At 49.7% G+C, this 23,862-nt stretch overlaps 3 protein-coding genes across 3 annotated transcripts; 1 reads left to right on the top strand and 2 right to left on the bottom strand.

Annotated features, from left to right (window-relative positions):
* Positions 1–338: 338 nt before the first annotated feature.
* On the bottom strand, positions 339–3,131 carry IFT25 (intraflagellar transport 25). Its single transcript, XM_075424450.1, has 5 exons — positions 2,941–3,131; positions 2,489–2,595; positions 1,660–1,728; positions 1,060–1,103; positions 339–562 (listed from the first exon to the last, which is right to left on the bottom strand). Exons 1-5 carry the CDS (start codon positions 3,036–3,038, stop codon positions 455–457), a joined length of 426 nt encoding a protein of 141 aa, XP_075280565.1. The 5' UTR covers positions 3,039–3,131; the 3' UTR covers positions 339–454.
* Positions 3,132–3,172: 41 nt separating this feature from the next.
* LRRC42 (leucine rich repeat containing 42) lies at positions 3,173–10,283 on the top strand. Its single transcript, XM_075424447.1, has 8 exons — positions 3,173–3,279; positions 4,532–5,019; positions 7,155–7,286; positions 8,334–8,452; positions 8,867–8,955; positions 9,037–9,150; positions 9,303–9,387; positions 9,790–10,283. Exons 2-8 carry the CDS (start codon positions 4,547–4,549, stop codon positions 10,044–10,046), a joined length of 1,269 nt encoding a protein of 422 aa, XP_075280562.1. The 5' UTR covers positions 3,173–3,279; positions 4,532–4,546; the 3' UTR covers positions 10,047–10,283.
* A 3,124-nt stretch (positions 10,284–13,407) lies between these two features.
* Positions 13,408–23,137, bottom strand: LDLRAD1 (low density lipoprotein receptor class A domain containing 1). The gene is made up of 6 exons (XM_075424445.1): positions 19,388–23,137; positions 18,932–18,986; positions 17,057–17,194; positions 16,524–16,661; positions 15,893–16,021; positions 13,408–15,130 (listed from the first exon to the last, which is right to left on the bottom strand). The coding sequence occupies exons 1-6, from the start codon at positions 19,406–19,408 to the stop codon at positions 14,985–14,987; spliced, it is 627 nt and encodes a 208-aa protein (XP_075280560.1). The 5' UTR covers positions 19,409–23,137; the 3' UTR covers positions 13,408–14,984.
* Positions 23,138–23,862: the final 725 nt, after the last annotated feature.

Below are 23,862 nucleotides of genomic sequence, written 5' to 3'. Positions count from 1 at the left end.
TAAGAACTTTTGAAGGATTCGTCTGACAGTAGGAAGTAATACCTCCCATTTAAGTATTTCACACTGTTTTTTCCTCAGAGTGCAAGGGAACCATTTTACAGAAAATCAAGTTTGAATTCATATATTAAGAAAGCCTGATATAAACATACTAATTTAAATGGACTCAGTTACATTCAAGTGTTCTAGGGTAACAGTCTAGGTTATAAAACTAGAAAGCTGTTACTACAATTAACAAGAGTTCTGCATCGTGGTTGGATTTGATCTTAAAGGTCTTTTCCAACCTAAATGATTCTAGTCCATCCATGCATTAAACTGGCAGGGAATACATACCACATCCACACCTTCAAAAAACACTTTAATACAAGGCTTTAGTAATAAATATTCTCTTCACTACAGATACGAAAATGTAACTTCTTTATAAAAAAAAAAATCGAGGTACAAATTTAAGCTGGACTTAAGTGTTTTCTGCTGTGCCCTCTGCCATCACCCGGTGCACTGATACAAAATGATCAAAAGCAGATTTGATGATGAAACGCAAGTAAGTGGCTTGGAAATCAGGAAGCTGTAGAAGGAAAAAAAAAAATTATTGCATTCTCTGTAGTAACATAGCTACCAAACAACGTTTGCAGAAGTTTGTTAGACAGAAGGATCTACATTATTTCTGTGTCTGTTTTCAAACTGCACACATATCAAGCTCTTTTAATTCATCTAGCCAGCTTCAGAGATTCTTTAGATGGCAGCAGCTGAAAAAAGTCCCATCCCTCCTGAACACTGCAGCCAGCCTTGAAGGCAACAACTGAAGGAGGAAAGACAGCCACACTTGTGGAGAGAGCTCTTTCACACAGTTAGGAGCAGGAGGCAGGTGCATTTTCATACCATAATCTACAAAGCAGCAGTCGGGCAGTGCCATTTCATACCACGGTCTACAAATTCCTGTATCTAGCATCCACTTAGCAATAACTGTAAATAAAGACATGTTTGGTTTTTCATGGTTTTTCCCCAATTAGTCTACACAACCCACTTCATGAACCACTACTGATGTACGCTGTAAATACTCACTGAAAATTCTTCCATTTGAAGCTGTCCTTCTGTGTGTTGCAAATCTAGAAAATATATTCCAAAGCAAATAATGAAGAACAATGTGGAAAGCTGTGAAATGTTTTCACTGGACTTCAGAGTTCAAGAGAGTTTAAGGACTGTGAACTTGCATTGCATACAGAAATTGTGTCCCTCCCCCCAGGTGATTTAACAGAACAAATACTTTTTGCGATATCCCAGTGTGTGTGTGTATATATATCCCACTCATTGCACTGTTTCATAAAAATGTCACCCAAGAGGCATTACAAAAAAAAAAAAACCACACAGGCAATGGCACTCTATTATACTATGTAAGTCTGGTTTTAATTTTTTTGAGCACAAAAGCGAGTGCACAAGTAGTGCTTTTAGCCCTTATACAGCATTTTACACCTCCAAACTGCTCCAGAGACCAGCAGTGTTCATAAACTTCATTTAAATGTGACTATTAACATTAACGTCTAATGGAATAATCATCAAGCCACACCTGACTACTCAACAAATAGATATGGGGTCAAAATAACTCACTGAAAAAGATAACACTATTCCCACAAAATCCTCGCTGCTTCAGGTTCAGAATCTTACCTTTTTCAATGCACTCTTCAAAACCCACCGGGTCTTTAGATACGCTTCTTTCAATCCTTAAAGTCCGCACTAAAATATATATACACATTTAAAAAATCAACACAAATTCTGAGTCTTTATTGATAATGACATTTATTCCACCCCTTGTCATCTATAAAACACTTTAAAAGCATTAACCAATCCATTCTTCCCCTAATTGGTCTGTAATGCAGGTCTGCAATGCAACCACCACCCTCATGTTCCAGTTTGGACACACAATGACCAGTTTTCGCGTCTTTTGCGTAGCCGTCGCTAATGGTCAAGCTCCTGTCTCCATGCTCTGACCTTGCAATGGTCCTTTCTGGTTTAGAACTCGCATTTTCCTTCACATTGTTTAAAAAAGTAAGACTAAGAGATTCCTGTCATACAAAATTATACAAATCAGAATTCAAAATAGATCATTAAAAGAATAAGTCATGGAATCATAGAATGGTTTGGGTTGGAAGGGACCTTAAAGATGATCTGGTTCCAACGCCCCTGCCATGAGTACTGTAGTCCTGTTCAGTACATTAGAGCGGCCACCACTGTGCAACAGAAAGGTTAATGATAAGCTCAAAACAAAGTGTTATAAGAACAAATTAAGTGCAGGTGGGGTACATTTTCAATCTTGTTCTGATTTATGAAATACTTTGGAGGTGGAGGACGACTGCTTTGTGAAGTCAAGTCGTTATGAATGTGTTAAAAGTGGCACCTGACGGGACGCGCTGCGACCGTGAGAGCCCAGACCACGGCACGGCCACCCACTGTGGGTGACAGCCCGCGTCACCCGTGGCAGCGCGCGGCGCCTTACCCTGCGAACACTGGATTGCGACTCTGCTGATCCTCACGCGCGCAGGAAACCCAACGATGAGTTCCTGCGGGAACATGCCCGTCGTCGTCCAGAACGTTTCTGAGCTTCTGCAGAGAGAAAAAGGACAAAACGCCCCCCACCTGCGGCTTTCTACCCAGAACCACCTCGAAAGAAATTCATCCCGAACCTAACCCAGCCGCTGCGGCGCGTTTATTCGGGGTGTTTTAAGCACAGCCCTGCGTGACGCTGGGGGAGCTCCCTGCGGGTGCTCAGCGGGTACCCCCGCAGGCCTCACACACGGCGGGGGGGGGGTCCCAGAAGAAGAGCCGAACCCCGCGGCAAGGCGAAGGCCGGGGCCTGCCAGGGCCCGGCAGCGAGGAGGGGGGATCACGGGGAGCCGCTTCCCGCCGGGCCCCGCGCCCCGCTCCCGGCCCCTCCGCGCCCCCCCTCACCCGTCCGCCACGTTCTCGGCGGGGTGCCGCTCGTCGCTGGAGGTGGCCAGGACCAGGGCAGCCCCCGCCGAGCTCAGGCACCAGTCGGCGGCCCGCATCGCCCCGCACCCGCCGCCTCAGACCCAGCGCCTCGGAGGGAGGTGGGGGGGTGGCAGCAGCAGCCCCTCACCGCCCCGCTCCCCTCAGCTTCCCGCCATGCCCCGCGCCGCCCCGGCCCGCTCCCGGGGCCCGCCCCCGGCGCGGCTCCGCCCGCCGCCCGCGGCCGCTGCGGGATGGGCGGTGGGAGCGGGGAGCCGCGGCCCGGCTGACGGCGCGGCGGGGCGGCCCCTCCCGGGGCAGGTAGGTGGGGGGCCGGGCCGGGGACCCTTCCCCTTGCGCCCCTCGGGGCCGCGCTCACCGCCGGGCAGCGCCCGATCCCTCCAGCGCCCGCTTCCCCCCTCAGCCCGATCCCGCCCCCCTCAGCGCGCCCGAGACCCCGGCCCCTCAGGGCAGGAGCTGAGGGGACCCCGTCCCTCCCCTGCCCCCCGCCACGACCCCTGCCCACAGGCCAGAGCCCCGCAGCGCCGGCTGGGCTGGGGAGGGGGCACCAGGAGCCTCGCCCACCCGCCCGGGGAGGGAGATTCTCCCGCAGGCTCCGCTGCCCTGCTGCAGTCAGCCATTTGCCCTCCTGCGGATATGGGTGTCCCACCCCCCCACCCCCCCCCCCCCGGACCCAGACATGTGGGTGCCCACCCCCCGGACCCAGATATAGGGGTTCCCCCCCCCAAGACCCAGATATGTGGGTGCCCCCCCCCCCCAGGACCCAGACATCTGAAGACCACCCCCTCCAAGGAAACTGGGTGGGTGGGTGCCCCCCCCCAAGTCCCAAGCAAATGGGTACCGCCCCCCCCCACAGGGACCCAGATATGTGGGTGCCCCCCCCCGGACCCAGATATAGGGGTTTCCCCCCCACCCAGGACCCAGACATCTGAGGACCACCCCCTCCAAGGAAACTGGGTGGGTGGGTGCCCCCCCCCAAGTCCCAAGCAAATGGGTACCGCCCCCCCCCCACAGGGACCCAGATATGTGGGTGCCCCCCCCCAGAACGCAGATATGTGGGTGCCCCCCCTAAGGACCCAGATATGTGGGTGCCTCCCTGCCAGGACCCAGACACGTGGGTGCCCCCCACCCAGGGACCCAGACATCTGAGGGCCCCCCCCCCCCCCAGGAAACTGGGTGGCTGGGTGTCCCCCCCCCCAGGACCCAAGCAAATGGGTACCCCCCCGCCACAGGCCAGGCCGAGCTGTGGGGGCTGCTCTCTGTGCAGCCCCGGACCTGCTGCTGCGCCCCTGCGGGACTGGGACCAGTCCCAGGCTGCTGGTGGGCACCGGGCAGAGGGCGGCAGGGCCTGCACCCCTCCAGCCCTGCGTTCGCTTCCCACTTGGCGGGCGTTTGCGCTTCGACGGCGGGCAGCACGCAGCCCTGTCCCAGCGCTGCAGGGTTACATGGCCGTGCTCGGGGGCGTGAGGGGAGCTGCCAGCCTTTGGGGTCTTCCCCGGGCAGCGCTCTCCTCTGCGGCCGTGCTTTACCCGTCTACGGTTTGTTTTTCCAGAGCTGGTCGAGGGGAATGTCTTACTGTCTCCACTCAGAAGGCCATTTGGATACCGGGCCAATATACGTGCGCGAAAACGGGAAGCTGCACGTGGTCAATCGGGGCGCAGGCGGCTTCCAGCATGTCCCTCCCAAAACAAGACCTTTTAGGCTGTTTGCCAGAGGATTCTCGGTGGAGCTTTGCATGAACAGGGAGGACGACAGGGCAAGGAGGCAGAGGACTGATCATTTCATCTTCACGTACACCAAGGAGGGGAACCTCCGGTACTCGGCCAAGTCTCTCTTCAGCCTGGTGCTGGGTTACATTTCTGACAATGTTGATCACATTGACTCGTTGATTGGTTTCCCAGAGCAGATTGCTGAAAAGCTCTTTTCAGCTGCAGAGGCGAGACAAAAGTTCGCAGAACCAGTAACGGGACTGAGAGCTCTGCAGAAGTTTACCGAAGCGTATGGCGGTTTGGTGCTGTGTTCGTTGTGCTTGCGGAACAGGTAAGTGTGTTCGGTTACAAATACCATCATCTGCTAGGGCTTTTTGATAGCATGCTTAAAGTTTCCCTTATTTTCTCTCAAAAATAATTAAAAAAAACTCGTCTCTTGGGCCTTAGGACAGCACCTAATAATCAAGTGACCCAAGCCTTGTCTCTGCAGCTTGGCTCGTTTTGTCCCATTCCTTTCCTACAAGCGCAGCTGCTGCTTGCATTCTACGATACAGATCGTAATGCAGGTAGCAGACTACATCCACGTTAACTAACAGGAGATTTTATGTGAGGGGTTAAACTTGCAGCTATTTTCTAACGATAATAATCAGCAGTTCCATAGCAATCTGTGTGTTTAATGCCTTCTCAGGTATTTTGTGGGATGTTTTTGCAAATGCTGTTTATAAACATTTCAACATGCTTAGCTGACTGTACAGATAAAATACACCCTTGCAAACTGTATGGGTTTATTTACTGTAAGCTTGCTATCCCGTTTCATTTTGGGGGCTCAGAAGAAGTCTTGTAGGTAAGTTACAGGCTTTCAAGTCAGGCAGGTTTTACCTTAGTTTATTGTGGTTCCCATCCCCATATTGAACATGCTTTAACAAGCTTCTGATTAGAGTCCAGCACCAGTTTTTCCATCTTCTCAATATCCATGTTGTCTTTCACTAAAAAGAGTCTTACCAAGCTTAAAACTGGATTGTGTTTTTAAAGCCTTGCTCCTACTGAAGTTTTCCCAGTAATATAACCAGTCTGTCTTCCATCTGTACACTTGAAAAAAAAGATGGTTAATCCACTTTAAAATCAAAGTACAGGCATATTCATCTGAAGTGCCAAGGGTGTTTTGAGCACAGCAGGAATGTTTGAGCAGAGGTCAATTATCCTTTGTTTTATCCTTTAAGCCTACTCCCTTTTTATCTCTAGTACAGATACTTTTTATGGGATTAATTCAGAAATGAAGTTACCTCTGGCATCTTTTGCCATTACAGAAAGCTGAGTTAAGTATCGAGTCTTTGAAATCCAGGAAGTAAGATATTAAGGCATTCTCTGATGAATCTTATTTCTAAAAGAGCCTGCTCTTCATTCTCCCCGCGCCGGGCTAGTAGTATCTCTCGAGAGTTGGCTTGTGGTCTGACTGTACCTACTGCCTTCCGCACAGCTGAACTGCACAGCCAAGGGAGTTGGTGCAGTGGTTTGACAGGTATACTTGCAGTGGGAGGATGTTAAGGTCCCCTTATTTGCATGGGCAAAGAGGTGTTCCTTGAGGGATCACATTAGTAAGCACCCCTCATTTCAGCAGTGAAGATGCTGACCTTGGGGTTTGTCTTGCCATGGGGATTGCAAGGTGAATTCAGGCAAGATTAGTGAATGTGGGGCTTGTTTTGCCTCGGGGACAATAAGGTAAATGCAGGGGAGGTTGGTGAGGTAGTGACTGCTACGTGCTTATTACCGCATATTCGTGCATGCCATTCTTTAGTGGTTTGTTCCCGTCTCTAAACCTCCTCCCGAATAGTTCCAGCACAGATGTTTGCGTGGCTACGGAGTGAATCAGATCAGGGAACCAGCACAGCTAAAAAAATAACCCACTGAGTAACTACTGCTTGGGTGCAGTCACAGCTCTAGCTGGAGGCCTCCAAGTGTCCTGTAGGAGTTTATCTCTAGTGAACTATTTTATGTATGTATATAAAAAGTAAAATTTTGCCATTTGACAAGCTGATACAATTGAAGTAGATTTTAAACCTGGATCAATGTGGGTTTGTCTACTCGCTTCCTATACGCTGAGGAAGAGCAGTTTGTGAAGCTGATGTATGGTAAGCTGGTATATATATTTTGCATTATTCTGAAATAATACAATAAGAATCTGTAACAAAGTCTGTAATTGTGATGTTTGCAAGTTGAAGTCTTAATTGTTAGTCCAGTATTTTGAATCAAAGCAAAACCATGACGTGTTCAAGGAGAAGACTGGGAACCCGGATGTGTAGTGTGCAGACTGCACATAAAAATGTAGTTAGGACAGCTGGCTAGTTTCTGTCAGTTTTCGCATAGGTACTAACAAGAAACGGCTGTGTGATGCTTGTGACACTTGAGGACATAGGACCCTCCTTATGTGCCTGAACACTGATAGCTTCCCCCCACTCCTCTTTGCAGATACCTGGTTATCTCTGAAAAGCTAGAAGAAATTAAGTCTTTCCGGGAGCTGACGTGTTTGGATCTCTCCTGTTGTAAACTTGGAGATGAACATGAACTGCTGGAACACCTCACCAAAGAGGCTCTGTCTAGGTACACTTTCTTTTCCTATCACTAGGCAGTTCAAAGAGTCGGGCTGTGACTTTAAAGGAAAGTTTCACAGGCAGCAATGTGTAAGTTTGAAGATTTTGGCTGTTCATAAAACCCGCTCTTGAGGTGAACAAATACAGAATTTATTGTACACAAAGCACACGATCCAAAGCACATACTGAATCATAAAAGGTCCTACAACCATGCAAGATAATTTACTGTCTCATGGTTTTAAATCAACTTTTTTATAATTTCCATTGGCCAGGTAAAAACTGCATCTTAAGCATTTGGAACAGTTTTATACTTCTGTTTCTTTTTTTACGAGGGAACTTTTTATCAGCCGAATTTCTAACCAAACCAGTGTTTCAGATGAAGATTTCTGCAAGCAGTAGGTTGAATTAGTTAATTAACATTTTTAAAAAATAAATTTTGTAATTTTGTTGGATATTAAAGATTGAAAAGTAGAAAATTTGGAAATCAATAGGCAGGATGACTGCTAATTAGGGGATATTATGTTGCTATAAGATTTTGATGCATTTTGCATCAAGCTTTTGTCTTGAAGTGTGCTGGAGTATGTTTTAGTGTTATGTTTTTCCCTGAGTTTTGTTCATCTATGTTATAATCCCTCAATGCTTACTTAAAATCATTGCTTTAGCTCTTACCAGATCTGTCCTCTCCTGTTTTGCCAAGCATTTTTCTTTTTTTTTAGTTTTGAGTGGAGTTGAGATTGGCAGCCTTAGCTTAGAGGACTTCAGTGTATAAAGAACCTTACTGTCTCAGCAAATGCTTGTGCTCTGGGGTCAGTTTGTCACTGGAGCTCTGGGACTACCTGGTCAAGCAAGTGCTTCTGTTGGGCTAGCAGAGGCAATAGAAAGAGATTCGTTAGTCCTACTAATCCAGGCTGCTTTCCTGCTACTTCTTACTAACATTAACAAAGTAGACAACGGTTGGCACAGGAAAGACCCTGGCCCTCCAACACAGTTTTAGGACATTTTGCAAAACTGTCTAAAATAATGTCTGTAAAATACACATTCGTATCTCTCCCCGCAGCGTTAAACGGCTTCTCCTGAAAGACAACGCTTTATCAGATGCCGGCATTCGCAGAATGACAGCACCAGTACGAGTACTGAAAAAGGGACTTGAGAATCTTTTGGTATTAGACTTGTCTTGTAAGTACTTCATGGGTCGATACTAGAAGCAACCTGTATCCTTTCTGATAAAGGATTTGTCCTCCTTAATATTGAAGGAATACAGTTAATTTGATGATTCCCGTGAGCCAAGTACTCAACCCCAAATTTCACCAACCAACTTTCCAGAAAGCACAGGTCATACCTGTAGTCTCACCCACTTGCTACTTACATAAATATTTTTAATAGTTTGAGAACTGGTATTGTAAATATTTGTATTTTGATCATTAGAGAGAAAAAGTCAGCTTTGACTCACTTTCAAAACATGAAGCATACTGCAAAAAAAGGCCCAGACCCCCTTGTTCCAATATTAGCTTTTGGAACAAGCAGTCTCTTGATATTCTGATCATCTTTCTCCACATCTTGCAACTCAGATAACTGTACTTGACCTTACAGGTAACCCTAAAATCACGGATGTAGGAATCGGATACCTTTTTTCTTTCAAGAAATTGAATTGTTTGGACATTTCTGGGACAGGTCTCAAGGTAAGAAAAGCATCTAAATTTACTGGACAAGCATAATCAAATGTTCTCCCACTCTGACTGCTTTCTTTCCCTTTTCTCTAGGACGTTAATGCTGTCGTTAAGCGGATCCAAATGCAGATAGGCCTGGTTCACTCAAAAGTGCCTCTGAAAGAGTTTGATCACAGCAACTGCAAAACAGAGGGATGGGCAGAGCAGGTATGGGGCTTGAAGTCTGTTTTACTCTCTAGAAATTGTCCTTGTGGAGTATTAAATCACTGAGTAGGAAAGAATAAGGGGTGGAGTTCTTTCCAGTTATATTTCTGTAAATTTTACAAGAAACGTTTTAACTCCTTCAAATGTTATTTCAGACAGTTTTGCAGTGGGAGCAGGCAGTTACGGAGGCCATGAAGCCACAAGACAACTTGACATCCAGAACAGCAGCTCTGCACTTCTGTACGTAATTGCATAGAGACCACATAGGTTATTTGTTTTCTTTTCTACAAGGAATATTTTCATCCCCCCCCCTTTTTTTTTTTGGTACAAATAGCATCTCAAGAGTGCAATTTCAGCCATTTGTGCCACTGCATTACCATGTGTTGGAGCTTGTTCGTTTGTTGGACTGCTGGATAAGTACAGCATGGCAGCATGCTTAGGGCAACATATAATAATTGAGTTTTCTCCTTAAAATGCTGAGCTCAAAATAGAAATGTTACGTTTCTCTATGCACATTTCAGCAAAGCAGACAGTATTCCAGGTGGGCTCGGCCAAAACAATTTGCAACACAAATGTGCATTTTACAGCATAATTCTGTTTTTCCGGCAATCTAAACTTGATTTTTATTTTTTTCCCCTGTAGATGGCAAGACACGCAGAATAGAGGAAGTAGTCAAATGCAAGCTGGTGGAGGCAGAAACAAAAGCATGCGGAAACTTGCAGTTTTATAAGGAAAAAGTTCAAAATTGCCATTTGCCTTTGAAAAAGGAGGTTGGAGGCAGCCACGAATTAAAGAACAATAAAAAAAGAGCTTTGGCTGAACAAGAGAGAGAAAGGACTTCCAAACAGAAGCATCTGTGCCTCACTGTGGAGGACTGGGATTTGTTAAATACCTACTGAGTCAGAAAGAAGTGGGTCTTTTGTTTGTTGTTTTCTTGCTGGTGACAGAATTTAAGACGTCCTGAGAGGGAGTAACAAAGGAGACCAGTGTTGGTAAATCTGGTTGCTGTGATGTGCTTGTGGGTTAACCTACGCTTGGGGAGGGACAGAGTCAAGGAGAAGGTGGATGATACTACTGTATATTTTCAATACATAATAATTTTTTCAAATAAAGTTTTTGTTGTCATCCTTAACTAATTCTTCTGATGTAGATATCGTTCACAAAAATAGCCGGTCCTGTCCCTCCTCCTCTCTTGCCTATTGAGGGGCAGAAGAATAATCACTGCAGCTCGCCTGAAATGAAGCCGCGCTGTGCTTGTCAAGTGCCCTGGGACTTCACAAGTGCTGGTGGAACATAAACCTCAGCCTGTAAGCACCAGGCTGTGCTGGCAGAGCTCTGACAAAGGGAGGAAGCAAAGAGCGTAAGCAGAGGCCCCAGGGGAGGGAGGCCGAGAGACAGTAACCCCTCGGTATCAGTTACTGCAGAAATCCGGAGTAGAACAGAAGTCCCCGAGTCTCTTGGGTGAGCCCAGGAAATGAAAGCTGAAGCTGGGTTACTGTAGAGAACAGACTCTGCAGCTGCAATATGTTCTCCCTTAGAAGCAAACTCGCCACGTTTGAGAGTGCTCTGTGGTTTAAAACTCATTGCCGGTGCAGGCACATGCCTGCAATCATACTAACCACGCTTCCCCATCTAGAAACATTCAGGGAAGTTTATAATTCAAACATGAATTATACGTATTTGCTGTAAAAAAACCCGAGATACTCCGGCTCGTTCTGTGTTTGTCTGCAGCCAGGAGCAGAGCTGTGATGCTGCAGGTGTGTTTATCACTGAATTCCTGAGCGTTTCTATCAAAACCGGCCGAGGTGCACCAGGAGCTGGGCTCTGTGACCATCGTTGTGCTCTTAGCGCTCTGAGGCTGAGAATTTACTACAGGTTTGCTCTACTGGTGCTGATTTAGAGGGTATCTTCCTTTCACACTGTTGTTTGCCACAATTCAGTGACAAGAAAAGCAACACATCCTTAGAAATCATGAAGAGGCCAAGAAAAGGAACTTCATCTCAAAAATCCATGAAGAGCTACGCTCTTTTCTCTCTTTCTTCTTTCATTGCTGAATTTTCCTCAGAAAAGCACCACCCACAAACAAAACAAGCAGACTTGCATTCAAGCCCTACTTTTTTTTTTCCCCCAGAAACTCAAGGCTATTAATAGCTTCCACTGACGACTACCTCAGCCCTCTGCTGAGACAAATGACGGCACAAGTAGTGACTGAGCAAAACAGTGTCTCAACAGGGAGGAAGATGACTGTGGCACTGAAGTCTAACCCTCCTCCTGCTCCGCAGCCACCGCGGAATTCTTGCGCCAGCCCTTCCACCACTGTGGAGATCCGACCATGGAGCGACGGGCGCCTCGGGGAAGCGTAGGCTCCATTTAACATCGGCAAAGCAGCTGGGAGCTGATGCCTTGAGCCGGAAAATAGGCCCATCGTGATTCAGGTCCCAGGCTCGCCGGTAAAATAACACAGTGCACCTTTCCTTTTCAGAAGAGGGGTTTTACAGCACCGTGTTTCTTGCGTTCCCCATCCCTGGTACAATTATTCCATTTCTTAGATTTCTTGCTGACCAGCAGACTTCCTCTTCTAAACACACCACTGTGTCAATTTTACCCTAGGAAGACTTAGACACGCTTACCACTACGTCCTCAACCCACTCACCTCTGTTTCTTGCTCTCTGTAAGGCACACAGCCTCTGCTGGCCAGGAAAAATGCAGTAAGGAAGAAAATTACAGGGAGAGACTCACCCTGAGACAGACGGGCTCAGCCAAGCATCTGCTTAAACTGCCCACTGCATCCCTGGCTGTTTCCAGGCTGGCTTCGGAGACTGCTGCTCCCATGACTCTCTTGGCTGGCCTCTTCACCCGGGTAAATCCAGAGCAGGATGAGTCCCTGGTTCCTCTCTCCTACCCTGAGGCCATTAATCACAGCTCTCTTCTCCCAAGAGCGCTTGCTGTGAACTGATCCAGGGACATCAGCCCGAGAGCAGCGCTGGGGCTCTACCCTGCACATCCCAGGCGGGTCAGCTCCTCTGACACCAGTAAACCTTTACTGGCCGTCCTAGATGCAGAGATCACGTTCCTGACCCCATTTCTTTGTGGTTCAGCTCAGTTACAAAGCTGAGAGACGACAGAAAGGAAGACTGCGTTTGTTTTCCTCTTTGCAGCCAGGGATATCCTCTGCATGCCCTAAGCCTGCCTCTGTTTCCTCACCCTCACGCTGAAGGAGAGCGAAGGTGGCATTTCCCTCCTGTATCATGCCTCACACTACAGTAAGGATTCCCAGATGCCGACATTGTCCCCACCCAGCCAAGGCAAGCCACCACTTGGCCTCTGCTGGGGTGGAGAAGCAGCCTTCCTCACAGCAAGCACAAACGTCCGGCTCCCCACGCCCGCACGTCACATGCCCGCAGCCTTTCCCCTTCACCCTCGGGAGCATCGTGGAACTCGGCAGAGGTGACCTGCGGCAACGATGGACAGATGTTGGAGTGGGAGAACGCCGCAGTTGCCGTACGGGTCAGCCCAACCAGCATCCTCTTCCCAACCACAGCAAACACCAGAGGCTCCACAAAGTCACAGCTGCCCCAATATCCCTGATACAGAACAAATTATTTCACCAACCGTACTGGGCAGGCCCTACGCTGAGCATGGAGGTTTCTATACTCTTTTTAACAGCTTATTAGTTCAGTCCTCACCAACTACAGTTGTTCTGTTATCCATATCCAGTTCCCATCATGAGGGATGAGATTCTGCTTCCCCTTTCCCACCTTTCCTTGGTGGAACGTCGTAGCCCACCTGCACCCTCCCAGTGCGGCGAGCTCGTGGCACTTCAAAGCCAAGGAACAGGCAAACAGCCCGGAGCTGAACCCGACCTGAATCCGAAGGAAGCTCTTCTTCCCCGGGAAGCAGGGGCTGACCTGGCAGTGCTGCCGCTGAATCACCCCTCCTCAAGCTCCTCTTAGAAACGCTGCAAGACTTCCTCAGTGGTTGCCCCAGAACGTACTTTGGGGTAACAAGAGGAACAACAGCAACTACAATAAGCCAGGCTGTATTCACCAACCCCAGCTCAGCCTTGTTGAAGCGCTAGATGTCTGTGACTCTCCAGTAAAAATGTGCATCTCTATTTCAAGCTTCGATTGAGGCTGGAAGCTTGCAAGTGAGAAATGTTTATCCAGAAAACTCCTAACCTCTGCTCCGAGCTGCAGTGCTGAAGGCACTGCAGGAATGTTCTGCAGGCATGGAGAAGGCAAGTCATCCGCCCTAGCCAAGCCTGGAGAAGGACAGGTTATTAAACGCAGCTTTAAAAGTTTCCCACAGTACCGGTTCCGTTACGCAGAGTTTTGCCATCTCATTCCAGGTGAAGTATGAGTCAGAATACAGTAAAGCTATTTTTAAAAGATCTCTCAGATCTACAGCTGGATCCCAGCTACAAATTAGAAGAAACATTCACTGCTGACACAAGCCATGGTGACATCCTGAGTTGCAGATCACAGGACAGAGAGGAAATGATTGAATGGGTTTTATTTTTAAAGATATATGACCTGGGATGGTGGCGGGAAGCGTATCGCCTGATGTTTATTTTGGGCATAGAAAAGAAAGTGCACTCACTGTAAATGTGGGTTTTTCTCTGAGATGATGTTTTAGACACAGATGAGCTTTTCAAAGGAGCAGACTGCATCTTTCTTAAATTTCAGTGTCATGTCCGTATCTGTATCCCAAGGACTGCTTCAAGGTTTGGCTGCCTGATCTGGCTCTGTTGGCAGATGAACGAGACGAGCAGCAAACAGACCCCGTGTCATACCGCACCGCCCCGGGAGCAGCTGCGGCACTTGGTTCTCTGCTGCTCTCCGCTCCAAGGCAGCGACTCTCTTTTCCTCCTTTCTCTGCCACCTTCAGTGCAAACTTATCCCAGCCCCACGGCTGCTCTCAGCCTGCGGAGATGCTGCTCCAGAACTGCACAGCCCTGGGAGAAGTACATTTGCCATACACGCCAGTTCCCTGCCCTGCAGGGACAGCTTTGTGGTCACAGGGACACGGTGATTTGTCCCCACACACCATGGAACACCCACTTCAGTCTTCCTTGCCGTTACACTCTCTGCGTTGGCCTTTGTGGTTTGAGAAGGGCGTGGGCAGTGGCCTGTGCAGCAGCTCGCCACGGCATCACCCTCAGCGTCAGCGAGGAATCATCCTGGGAGCATCAGCAGAGAGCCTTCAAAGCCGCTGCCGAAACCATCTGCAGACGTGCTTTGGACACAAGCATGGGCTTCTCCTCCTGCCCGTGAGGATCACGTGTCGGAGGGAAATGCCAACCCAAGGTCTAGAAAGGCTCACCTCACCCAGCTCCTGCTCTTCAGGGTAGTCCTCAGTGTACCCTGACCTGGCTGCCCACAAAGCCACCAGCATGTCCATGCTGGAGAAGCCCCTCACCCAGGCTTGGCCAGACACAGTATCCGTGTTGCCAGCGGCTGGCAGTCTCCAGCAGCCTGCACAGAACCCATCGAGCTGTCAAGTCAACGCTGCAAGACGGTGCTCTGCCCACGTAGAAGGGACTCACCCTCACAGGACCAGAGAACCTGTGAAGGTGTCCCACAGCCGGTGCCCGGCTCACAGCGTGGGCAGCTGGAGACTGGAGGCACAGAATCTGCTCCCTGCTCGGTGTCACTGCGAGCTGGCCAGAGCACTGCTGATGTCCTCTAAAGATCCCTTCCAGCCCAAAGCACTTGGTGATGAGGGCTGGCTTCGGTTGGAGCTTCCCGAGCGGGTAGCAGAGCCGGAGGACACCGAGGCTTAAAAGTGACGATGCAGGAAGTACCCTGCAGTCTCCAGCGCTGCTGGGTGCCAAGACTTCACGGTCTGCAGACGTACTCATCGGACCAGCCAAGGCAGTGCTGGATGCCGTCCCGGCACAGCCTCCTGGGGACGCAGGAGCAGAACTCGTAGAGCACAGGGCTGCAGCTCCACCACTCCGACCCGCACGGGGGGCAGGCGGCCACTGGGAGGGACGGAAAACAGGGAACAGAAATGCTTCTGCTGCACCAGCCCCTTCCCTCCTTTTATAACGCAGGTAGCCACCCCTTCACCCCTGGCAGCTACTGAAAAGCCACTGGTGACGACCCTGAGTCTGTGAACCCACCAAAGCGGACACTCGCTTGATGCTAACTTGAGGGACACAACCATGGGGCGTGACATTGGAATGACCTTTGTGGCAGACATGCCATCCAGGGAGGAACAATTTATTTTCATAAGCTACTTTAGATAAAGCTCCTGACACCAGCAGGTCTCACCTGAGGTTCAAAACCAGGGGGGTGACTTTGCAACAAACCTGCTGCTCGTTTTAGCAAGAGGAAGATCTAGATGGCTTCGAAGCTGCTGAGGCCCCCTCAGTGTCCCCGACTCAGAGACGTACCTATCTCCTGACCAACAGCCAAAGGCCAGCTTGGAGGATCACCGCTGCCTACAGCTACACATCATGGTGAAACTGCTCCACACTCTGCAAGCCACAGAGGTGGAGCGACTTCTGGGGCTGGAAGCAAAGCACGGAGCCTTTGGTTGCCCTCAGGCTTGAACATAGCTGATGGGATGGAGCCTGCACGGTTCTTACTCGCGTCCTGTCCCAGCGAATTTGTGTTTTAGCAGTGGATGCCAGCCTCCAGGCATTTCCAGCAGCATCAGCGAGCACCACACCTGCACAACCCACTTCAATCCATCAGCAGAAAAGACCTCTGGCCCAACAGCAGCCAGAAGACAGACTTACAGCTCCCCATCTCGTCAGAGCAGTCTCCGCAGTCGTTCCTCCCGTCACACCTCTGATCGGCATAGACCCAGTACGCGGGGTTTCCGCAGCGGAAAACCAGGTATCCTGGCAGGCGGCGGGGCAAGTCACCTGCGAGGGCGGACGCACAGGGCAATTGCTCAGCTCCGCGGGGTCAGCAGCTGCCGAAGGCTGCTGCCACGGGGGTGTCAGGGCATGAACGCCGCCGCAGACGGGGAAGCTGCGGTCGGAGAGGGAAAGGGGTGCTCGTGGCTGAGCTGGAAGCAGAGTCAGGGTGCCTCACGCTTCTGCTTTAAGGAGTTTTTTTTCCAGGGTAACTGGACAATAACTTAACCATGTAGGCATACAGCTTAACCAGTGGAGGAAAACTGGATCGTGGTTTAAAAAAAAACAACCTAGGAAAATCAGAGGAGCTTGGAGTCTTTGATTCCCGGCACTCCCGTTGGGTTTTGGGCAGCACTGCCTCTCTGCGTCTGCCCTACAAAGGATCTCCCAGGCTTATCTGCTCTGGTATGCATCCAGCAGTGTGGAGCAGGATTAGAGGGATGCCGGCTGCTCAGTCTCACCACAGGAGCACCAGCGTGGGGAGGAGGGTGACAACAAAATCACTCACCACAGAACTCGTCCCGCTCGTCCTCTCCATTCCCGCAGTTGCCGACTCCGTCGCAGACCCGCCTGGCCGGGACGCAGGTTGCTCCGTCGTTGCACAAGAAGCCTGTCCGGTTATTGGCAGTTGCACAGAAGCGGTTCGCTGAAGGGAAAGCCAGAAATACTTTATTTTCCAACATTTTCATGGTATGGGGAACAGATCAAGGGGAAGAGAGGGGGAAAAGAAATTCATTTGTTGTTCTGGAAATAACCAGGGGCCAAGATTAATCTCTGGTAGGTTCATGGCAGAGTCTGAAGACTATAGCAGCAGTCTGAAGCATGGCCGTGCCACCCAAAGTTACCACAACCCTACGGAGCGGGACGCCGGAGCTGAGGAACAGCTCGTGGCGACCTGGGGTCACTGCAGGTCCCCTTCCTTCCTCCGCCCCGCACCAGGAAGCACCACTTCACGCTCAGCGATGGACACGACGGCTCTTCTCACGCAACATCATTTTCTGCCTCCCTTACTGAAAAAATAGCAGCTCTTAGGATACCAACCCGGTGCACGGGGCAGGAGTCCCAGCGCCGCCGCCAAGCCCGCGGCGAGAGCGAGGACGAGGATGAGCAGCGCGGCGGCCGCGAGGCACGCGCGTCTCCACGTGCAGCCCGGGCAGGCGCCGCGGGGCCGGCAGCAGTCTGTCAGGAGGCAAGAGCGAGAGGTGAGGGGCTGGGTGTTTCGGGGGGCTCTGCGTGCGGGGCTGGTGGGGGGCTGCTGGAGTTTAGGGGTTGATAGTTGAGATTTAATAGCCCAACCCTGATGTTGAACACCTCCCAGTAGGGAATTCCACTGCTTGCAGTGCAGAAGAGCCCGTGCCGCCGTTACGGAGCACTGGGATCGAACGGCACAGACACCGCGTCTCCGTCGGAGCCCACCCAACGCGCACGGATGTAGAAGGGTGGAGAAGGCCAAGGCCCCGCCCAGCCCCGTTCACACAGGGAGCAGCTGAAACACAGGGCAGGTCGGTGTAAGGCTGGGAAAGCTGCCCTCCTAGAGCCCACGGCAAAACTCCAGAGGTAAAACTCCATCTTACAGCGCTTCAGGCTTTCTGCCCCACCCAGGACTTTGACAACCCCACAGAACGGCGCTAAACTATCAGCTCCAAATGGTAAGAACTGGCCAAAGAGCAGCCCGTTCCCCCCCCAGAGACATCTCCAGTGTAAAAAGGGCAGCGACCTTCCAGGGACTCCAACTTTCAGAAAGCCACATACGTCAATCAAACCAAATGCGGAAGCTAAAGGCCAAACTCAGTCATGGCAACACGAGAGCAGCGCACGCAAGGGCAACGCCGACCAGCTGCCCCCGTCTCGGCGCTCTGCAGCACCAGTGCTTTGTCTCTAAACCAGCGTTGGATGTTCTTGCATCCCTTTGTATCCCCACAGCAACAGAAAAAAAATTAACGTGATCATCCGAGAAAGATGTAACCGGTCACTTGAGACAACCCTGCACGTGTAATTGCATTTTGGTATTTCTGAACTTAAAGAACTTTGGTCGAGAAGTTGGAATTTGTCTTCGCTGCGCTTCCTATTTACTTAGCTGCTGTACTGTACAAACACAAGTGAAGGCACGGCCTTCGCTCAACAGCAAAGGGATCCTGGCGGCAGCAACCACCCCCTCCGTCACGCCTGAGCAGGAACCAAACGCGGGACATGGCAGCTTGAAAGAGCAGCGGGGAATTACAGCGGGTTTGTGTCTACAGGACAACACCTTTGACCAGGAAGCCCAACTGCTGCAAACAGACACGAGTATAAAACAATGGCAGCAATGAAACGGTGTGGCAACCCGACCTACAGGTTGGCTATTGATTCTGTTGGCTCCCACCTTCTTCTTAATAGGGGCAAAATTTGCTGAAGTTTGGCTATTAAAACATATAGAAAGCCTATAGCCAGCTCATCATGCGCCTTTCTGACGGGGCAACGGGAACAAACTGAGGCATAGGAAGTTCCGTCTGAACATGAGGAAGAACTTCTTCCCTCTGAGGGTGACGGAGCCCTGGCCCAGGCTGCCCAGGGAGGTTGTGGAGTCTCCTTCTCTGGAGATATTCAAGACCCGCCTGGACAAGGTCCTGTGCAGCCTGCTCTGGGTGACCCTGCTTTGGCAGGGGGGCTGGACTAAATGACCCACAGAGGTCCCTTCCAACCCCGACCATTCTGTGATTACCGATCATGCTACTGTGCTATTAGACTGCCAACTCCAGGCCAACAATGCTTATTAATTTCATAGTCTGGACGTTTCACTACACAGAAGGGGGGGGACAAAAAATAAATCAGACTCAACAGACCATAAATACTGGTTGTATTTTACATTACATAGATGGTTTCAATTGATTTATACCTTAATAATAAAAATGTTAAGCTCTGCATTTTATTCATTACCTCTTTCCTCAGAGAAGGACTTTGCTGAATCAAAAGCAGGCACATCACCATTTCTCTGGAAGGAAAGAAATAAAAGACTGTTTCCAGAAGCAGCACGCAGTAACCACGCAAGCTATGCCTTTCTAGTTCTCGTACCATGCTAACCAGGAGCATACGGTACCTTCCTCTCTTTTTACATACAAGTAAAAATTGCCTCGGTGGAAATGCAGCCCAGCTTCAATTTGTGAAGCCATCAATCAGCACACCTTTTAAATCTTCATTACCCATTTGCAAAACAAACACTAAGGCAGCGCTTTGTATCAATACTTTCCTTTTGAATCAAATTAGGTTAAGCAGAAACAACTCGAAATCTGACAGGAACCAGCGACAAAGAGGTCAGACAAACACCACTCTCAAGAGCACGGGTGCTTTAGGAAACAGCGGCACGGAAGATTTCTCCGAAGCGAAGGACTGTACCTGCGGGTGAGTTTTGTTCATGCTTCCCAGAGCCACAGCCCTCACAGCAGCTCAGAGCACCGCGGGGAGTTTTCTGCGCCTTAACTCGAGCGATGTTACCAGGATACAAAACCCAACGGAGCGAGGAAAGCAAGGAGCGCGCTGCTGCCCGGGCGTGCAAGCAGGAGGGGACAGGGAAGGCAGCGCTGAGCCCGTGCTCTGGTCGGAAGCAGGATTTCTGGTTTGCTTCTCGTTCCTCCTGGCTCCATCTTGGTTTCACAACAGGGCATTAGGCAAATCGGAAAGGACGTGGAGATTTCAGACGCCGAGAACCCCATCGCCACTCCTGACCGTGGTTCGGAAGAGGAATGCTCACCTCCGGCTGGTGCCAACTGCATTTACCCTGGTGTCAGTCAGGAAGAACCCCCCTCCACGATGAAAACTCGAGGGAAGAGTCTCATCATCCTCACACAAGTCTCCTCTCTCCCCACTTCCTTCTCAAGAGCCGACACGCTGGCCTTGCAGCAGCCCCGACTCCTGCAAGACGACCAGATCTCAGCGGAGCTGTGCAGGACACCCCATCAGGAACAGCTCCCCTGCTTGGGCAATGAGCATGGGCACAGCAAATCCTTCACGGTCCTCTCCTTCACTTGCGGACTCGAATGTCCAGGCCTGCAGTAAGCCTTAGCAGCTCAGCCTGCAGCTAACACCAACTTATGAACAGACTGTGGCCTTCTAAACTGGCTGCAGGTCTGCGCACACGCAATGTGGAGTTCTGCACCTCCAAGGATAAAATGCCACGAGCAGGCAGCTTTGCTATGGGGGGTTGTGGCGAGAAAAAACACTGGCCTGAAGTGCTCGAGGAGCCCGCGTTCTTCTTGCTTGCAGGACAATCCATAGGACTCGAGTGCCTCCAAGTTGCTGCCACCTCACAGATCACAACTCCTCCCCAAGCACCAGCAAAGCTAGCTCACCAGGGCTTCAGAGGAGAAGCTGGCAGCTATACTGCCTAAAGCTGGGTCCGAGACAGTTGCCTCGAGTTGATTCAAAACACCAAATAATGCCCAACATGGAGGAACAATCACGGCTACCTCCTTCTCCATCCCCACACAACTCATGCTCGAGGACATGGAGTGAACAGACGCTTCCTGACCAGGGCGTCTGCCAGCCCTGCACTCGCAGGCCAGCCAGAACTCACCAGTCTCTCAGGAGCTCCTCCTTCAGCGTGGCACCATCAAGTTGTCCAAAGCAGCAGCTCCTCACAGGAACACACCACTGTTCAGCTGGCTGCGAGAGAGCTCTCTTGTTCCGAGGGGGATTTTGAGTGAGACCACCAAGCAGCCTGCAAGTCTGGGCAGCTGCTGCAGCATGGAAGAACGACAGACGAAGGGTTAAAACCTGCGTGTCTTCACCTCTGGATCTGTTTACCTTTCCAGAGGAACTTCTAGTTTCTAAGCAGACTTGAAACAGCAGGACTGTTGTGTGCCTTCAGAAAGCTTATGAGGTGATTGTGAGTTTGCCAAGAGTCCCACGTCAGAGCCAGGTCAGGGAGGGTAGCTGTGCAGAGCCCACAAAACAATCTGCGATGGAGGGGTTTAAAATACAGAGTAAACCCACTCTGAGAGGCCAATGCCCCCTAAGACCTGACATCCATCACCATCTACTTCCCACACCAAGATACCAAGCTCAGCTGTAACCAACCAGGCAGTTGGATTTGAGAGCTGTTACCCCATATCAAATACTCCTTATAGTTCAGAAAAACGAGTTCATCAGGATGAGGTAACGAACACAGGCAAGCCCTTCGGAAGTAAAAAAAAAAATAAAAATCTTTGCCAAAGATCAGAGGAGCTGAAGAGGGAACACAGATGAAGATAGCCGGTATGACAGGAGCCTTCTTGTTAATTCTAGCACCTAAAAAACCCCCAGGTCCCCCCAAACGTACCATGGCTATTGCTGCCAGCAATGAATCACGCACGCTTGAGAGGGTTGCCTTCTTTGTGTCAAGATGATTCCCTCCAAAGATCCGACGCAAGTTCAGCTGAACACGTGCCTGCACAGAATACAAAATGCTTTCCTCCTGCAATTTCAGTAATTCAAGGCCCTTCATTTAAGCAGTGGTTTTGGGCAGAGATCAAACCCAACTGCAGCCTCTGACAACGACAGTCAAACATTTAACAAAACATGAGTAGGACAAGCCACTTTGCAAAGTTAAACGCGAAGACAACTTAAACTAGTCCATTTAGATTAGAAATCTCGAGAAACAGTTCAATTACTGGAGCCTAGCTAGCACCTGATTTTACTGCGGGAAGGTACTTTGAGAAGAGCTTATGAGCCCACCACAAATTCTTCAGCCCCTGGCTTGCCCTGGAAGCCGCAGTGCCAGGCGCCAGGTTGCCACCGAGGTTCCCGCAACCCAGCAGCGCATTAGGGAATCCCTGACTCCGCTCAGCTGAAATGCCACTCAGCAGCCCACAGGAGACCAAACGCACAAGGCCTGTGCCGGGTCCTCTCCCTTCGCCGCAGGCAGATACAGCGCCCAACGCAAGCTGAAGCTGTTGGATTCACTCAAACCCAGGAACGCAAGCAGTGAAGTCAAACGTTTTGGAAGAGTAAGTTCTGTGAAACCAAGTCATCAACATAACAGCGGTTGTGCTGTACGTGGCAAATAGCCACAGTTTCATGCAGTTGGAACACTGCCTCTGCAACTATATATAATGGCCATGGAAACCATTTTAACAGAATTGAAAACATGTCCATGTCAGTAATCCAGTTAGAAAAACTGGGATTGCTAAAGTCTCTTCTGGAACAGCAACCCCAGACGAGACACAGTGCTGAGAAGACAGGCAGCAATCACCAATGTAAAGCCCATATTTACAAACAAATTCAAACACCCGTTGCACAAATCGCGTCTGATACTGCTCGAAGTGGAACGCTGGCACGCGGCAGGGCACCGGGGCTGCATGCGGAGGTTTGCACCATGTGACCAGAAACATCTCGAAAACATCAGACCGCCAAGTTTCCCAACAGCCACGCTGGAGGCCTTTGCAGTGATGCCACCTACACACAATGGCACTCACCAGCGGCTGCTGGCACCCAGATTTCTGGGCTACGATATTGTCCCACTGAAGAACAACTTCGCATGAAGAGGTACCCCTAATTTAAGATTTCAAACTACAATTTCTGCACGTTCATAGCAGCCTCCTTAAAACAAACATCTCCTAATGCTCTTAAACCTCATTGACAGGAAACCCGCTCGAGGGCTTCTAGGCCAGGGTTTGCAGCAGCACTGCACAGACCACTTAATGCACATTCCTGCTTAATTGCCCCTGAAAGGCTCTGTCATCTGCAGTTACACAACCTTCAGCGTTACAGCCAAATCAGGAACGGCTACTGAACCAGTCTGAACAGCGAGGGAACACTGCTGTACCCTCCCGAACCTCTTCAGTTCTCACTAGAATTCAAAACCTGAAGAGCTGTTGGGTTTTGTTTCGTTTTTTTTTTTTTAAACTTTCAGTGGAGTTCTGCATAATCAACAGAATGCGATGATGAGTTGGAGATCATAAATCCTATTCAGCTTTCAAACCCTCACAGAGACCTTAAAATAAACCACACACATCCCCAACCTGTCAGTGCTATGGGATATAGCACACAGCAATCTCCTCAGAGAGCACCGCAAGAAAAAACTGGAAATCTGCGAGATGCTGTTTGTTGTGGTTGTGTTAGCGAGTCGTGCAGCAAGACCAGGCCACGCTGCCCATGAGGGAATGCCACAGGCAGGCATTCATACCGAGTATCATCGTCGATAACAGCATAGCAAAAAGTTGTGTAGTCAACATTTTCTGTACAGTCAATTTTATTTGTCTGTTCTCATCTCCCAGGAATCAACTTGTTTCTGTAAATGAAGTTACAAGACTAGAACAGTCAATCAAGAACAGAAAGTAGAATTTCTTCCGAAAACACAGGCGCTAACTTTACAAGCAATTTAAGACTCAAAGGCTAAAGTCTGACAAAATAATTGACCATGTTATGTCATGTGTGTGAAGGGGTAGGTCCCTAAGTTGTCACAAAGTTTCCATCTTTCACAAACGGAGTTATAGCCTACAGCACCTCACAGACGCTTTCCACCTCGGATACCGCCACACTGTAGAAAAAATATATTTCTGTTTTTGGAGACACGGGTTCTTTGTGCATGGACATTAACAAGTACAAAAATTCAGCAGATAATTTTATAATATTTTCTCTTAACTACAACAGAAAGTGCAACACTAAAAAGGCATCTCTTGCCTACTTAAAATTTCTTATACCTTTACAAAGCTAACTCTGAATGTACACATTACATCCTAGAACACCCAGATAAGTTTGAAAGTGTCAAGGCAGAAGAATGGAAAGCCTGCTTACCGCTTCTGTAAGCAAAAGGACACATAGCAAACACCAGTGAGAAGTGATTATGCCTGGAAAAAACATAAATTCAAGATGTCTGAATGTTCACTACTAGT

Source organism: Opisthocomus hoazin, chromosome 6, assembly GCF_030867145.1.
Source record: "Opisthocomus hoazin isolate bOpiHoa1 chromosome 6, bOpiHoa1.hap1, whole genome shotgun sequence".
NCBI classification, from domain to species: Eukaryota; Metazoa; Chordata; class Aves; order Opisthocomiformes; family Opisthocomidae; genus Opisthocomus; species Opisthocomus hoazin.
The sequence above is the reverse complement of the archived record's forward strand: the minus strand, read 5'-3'. Positions and strand labels throughout refer to the sequence as shown.